The sequence below is a fragment of the Beta vulgaris genome, chromosome 4 (genome assembly GCF_026745355.1).
Source record: "Beta vulgaris subsp. vulgaris cultivar EL10 chromosome 4, EL10.2, whole genome shotgun sequence".
NCBI classification, from domain to species: domain Eukaryota; kingdom Viridiplantae; phylum Streptophyta; class Magnoliopsida; order Caryophyllales; family Amaranthaceae; genus Beta; species Beta vulgaris.
The window spans coordinates 50,820,118-50,824,249 of record NC_079205.1 but is presented as its reverse complement, the minus strand read 5'-3'; the positions used below and the strand labels follow the sequence as shown (position 1 = coordinate 50,824,249).

At 42.2% G+C, this 4,132-nt stretch overlaps 1 protein-coding gene across 1 annotated transcript; it reads right to left on the bottom strand.

The window, feature by feature from the left end:
• Window positions 1-3,213: 3,213 nt before the first annotated feature.
• LOC125496749 (uncharacterized) lies at window positions 3,214-3,918 on the bottom strand. Its single transcript, XM_048642297.1, has one exon. It carries the CDS (start codon window positions 3,916-3,918, stop codon window positions 3,214-3,216), a length of 705 nt encoding a protein of 234 aa, XP_048498254.1.
• Window positions 3,919-4,132: the final 214 nt, after the last annotated feature.

Here is a 4,132-nt window from a genome sequence, read left to right as displayed (position 1 = left end):
CCTTAAAGGACCACTCACTCACGGCATCTATGAGCTTTCCTCACCCCCACAAGTCTTCGTCGCCATTGTCCCTGATAACTCTACTCAGTCATGGCATCACAAACTAGGCCATCCATCGCTTCCCATTCTTAAGTCTTTAGCATCTAAGTTTAATCTTACTATATATTTCCGATTTCAATAATTTCAATTGTGATGCTTGTCAATGTAATAAGAGTCATAAACTCCCGTTTCATAAATCTACTTTACGTTCTTATGCTCCGCTTGATGTTATTTTCACTAACTTATGGTCCTCTCCCGTTCCTTCTCTTGACAATTATAAATACTATGTTATTTTTCTTGATCACTTCACCAAGTACATTTGGTTGTATCCCCTAAAATTAAAATCAGACACAAAAACTATTTTTCTTCGATTCAAGGCCCTCGTTGAGAAGTACTTTGATCGTCCTATGAAAACTATATATTCAGATAATGGTGGTTAATATTAAGCACTCACCACCTATCTAACTATTGATGGCGTCTCCCACCTCACATCTCCCCCTCATACTCCTGAGCACAATGGATTTGCTGAAAGGCGCCATCGCCATGTTGTTGAAACTGGCCTTGCTCTTCTCACTCATGCGCAACTGCCATTATCCTTTTGGAGTTATGCCTTTACCACCTCCGCCTATCTCATCAACGGCATGATAACCCTTACTCTAGCCTCCAAATCGTCCTTTGAATGTTTATTCCAAATTTCACCCAACTATCAAAAACTACACAACTTTGGTTGTCTATCCTACCCATGATACGCCCTTATAACTCTCACAAATTACAACCAAAATCCACCCCTTGCATCTTTGTTGGTTACTCAAAATCTCAAAGTGCCTATCATTGTTTCGACCCATAAACCCACAAAATTTATACCTCTCGTCATGTTCGCTTCGTTGAACAAACATATCCCTATCTTCAACTTACCAACACCCCTCAATCCACACGTTGCCCTACCGATCAATGGTGCTCTCTCACCATTCCCCTCATCACCACACCCCAACTTCTGCATCCATCACCCACACCCTCGCCTACTCGTCCCTCCACTCCCCTAGTCTCACCTGCACCATCTAGGGTCCCCACTCCCTCATCTGCCCCACATCCCCGCTCACCCGCATCCATCTCCCCTCTACTCAGCTCCTCTGCCCAGCCCACACACTCTTCTGCTCTCCCATCCTCTCCTACTACTTCTTCCTTGCCCCCCCCCCATGCTGACTCACTCAGCTCTCCTTCATCCACAACCTATGACGCTAGCCTACCTTCCCCACATTCCCCATCTTCCAACTTTCCTATTTCTACTCCACCTTCCCCTCGCATCATCACCCGATCCCAAAATAATATTTTCAAACCCAATTCGAAATATGTCAGCCCTACTACCCTCTCCTCCCCTCCCCTCACTTCATCCCTACCACTGCTCTCCAGGCCCTCAAATATCCCCATTGGAAACAAGCTATGGAAGCCGAATTTAATTCCCTCGCCACTATGGGAACATGGACTCTTGTCGAACCATCTCATGCTTCGAACCTCATCAAAAGTAAGTGGGTTTTTAGAATTAAATACAAATCAAATGGTGAGATTGAGGGTTATAAAACTCGACTTGTTGCTAAGGGCTTTCAACAACGGTCCGGCTTAGACTATACGGACACAGTTAGTCCCGTGGTTCGCCCGGCAACGGTTCGAACTATTTTGACCCTTGCTACAACCAAGAGCTGGTCTCTACGTTAACTCGACATCAACAACACCTTTCTTCAGGGCACTCTCCATGACAAAGTCTACATGGCTCAACCTCAAGGCTTCACTGACTCCGCCTCTCCTACTGCCGTTTGCATGCTACGTAAAGCTATTCATGGCCTCAAACAAGCCCCACGGGTTTGGTACACTGAACTCATGAACTTCCTTGTAAGTCTCGGCTTCCGCCGCACAGCCTCGGACTCCTCCTTGTTCATTCAAAGTCACCCAACCAATATCTCATCGTCTATGTCGACGATATCATTATCACCGGTCCCGATACTTAGGTCCTATCTTATTTCTTAGGAGTCGAAGTCATTCCCTCCTCCCATGGTCTTTTTCTTAGTCAACGTAAGTTTATTTGTGACTTAATTAACACCTTGGGTATGTCCGAAACTAAACCTGCCACCACACTCTTCGCTGTTGGCACTACTCTTCTCGCTAACACTGGCACGTGTCTCCCTGCTTCCAAAGACTATCGAGCTGCGCTTGGTAGCCTCTAGTACCTCACCCTAACTTGGTCGAACATCTCCTTCGCGGTAAACTGCTTATCTCAATTTATGCAGTCCCCCTCCACTGACCATTGGCAGGCCTTAAAACGTCTACTTCGTTACTTACATGGCACCAAGGACCACGGTCTCACGCGTAACTCACCGTCCACTCTTCACGCATTCACTGACACAGATTGGGCCAGCAATAAAGATGATTACACGCATTCATATTCTTGGGTTGCAATCCTCTCACCTAGTGCTCAAAGAAACAAAAAGGTGCAGCTCGGTCATCCACCGAAGCGGAATACCGCGCCATAGCACATACCACTAGCGAGTTATTATGGTTCCGTAATTTATTTACTGAACTTGGTCTATTCATTACAGAAAAGCCAGTTATTTATTGTGATAATTGTTGAATATAAAAGAAGAGATGCAAAGAAAGAATTATAAAAATGGAATTACGTGCATTCATAGAGAAAACAAGTACAAGGCTTTATATAACACTAACACACTAAACAAAAAATAGCTATAAACTAGGAAATGTGAGCTAAGTGGATGGAACATGGACCCACTACTCACTACAAATTCTCAACTAAGCAAAACCCATGATCTATTTACTGTAACTAGAAAATAGAACTGAATTAATTAAAACATTTTGAAGCAATATTCCAACACACCCCCTTGCTTCAAAATTGGTGTTAGATTTTTTTTTTTTATTTTTTTTTTTTGGTTTATGAAGTACTTCCCTTCATATGTGATGCACTTCTCATCACCAAACATTTGTTGATGCACTTCTCACCAACACCGTTGATGCACTTCTCATCAACTATCTATTTGTGGAGCACTTCTCTCCAACACGGTGCACTTCTCACCCATTGCTCTAAAATAATGTTTCTTCTTCGGCTACTTGTGCCATGCTTGCATGCTCCTCATTTTGTGATCAGCAATGTTTTGTCAAATGCCCAAATCATTTGCACTTAAAACATTGTGTTTTTCCCTTATGCCAGCATTGATTTTCCTCATGACCGAGCTTCTTACATACACCACATTGAGGAATTTTGCCTTTCCCCTTAGAATAAGAAGTTTTGGCCAAAAAAGCTTCTTCACCTTTGGTTGAGTCATCATTTTCTCCTCTCATTTGCCTTATTTGATCAACAGCATGGAGTGCATTGATCAACTCTCCAAAAGTTAAAGTAGACAGATTTTTTGAGTCTTCAAGAGTAGAAATTTTTGTTTCATACCTATCCGGAAGAGTTACAAGGAGCTTGTCTACTACTCTTTGACTTGAAGAATCACCACCGGGGAGTTTTATTTGATTGACAATAGCCATCATTCGGTTTTCGTACTCCTTGGCACCTTCGGATTTTTTCATGCTTAGCATCTCAAATTCCCTTTTGAGATTTAAAATTTGCATCAACTTGGTTTGACTATTGCCTTCAAATTCCTCCTCAAGCTTTTCCCACGCCTCTTTAGGAGTTTCACATGCCATTATAAGTGTGAAAATCCCTTCCGACAATGCCGAATGTAAGCAAGAGAGTGTCCTTGGCCTCTTTGCCATATCTTCTTCATATTTTTTTGTTTGGGCTACGGTGGGATTGTTTGGAAGAGTGGAGGGAGGATCATCATTTTCTACCACATCCCATAAACTCAAAGCTTTTAAGTAAGTTTTCATTTTTATCACCCAAGAATGGTAATTTTCACCATTAAATAGGGGAATAGGAAGAGAAAATTTGCTTGATGTCATTTGATAGAATGTAAACTCTCGAAATATATATATCTATATATATTAATGTGGTTGAACCTCACAAGCCCTTTAGATCATTTTGGCTCTTGATACCATGTTGAATATAAAAGAAGAGATGCAAAGAAAGAATTATGAAAACGGA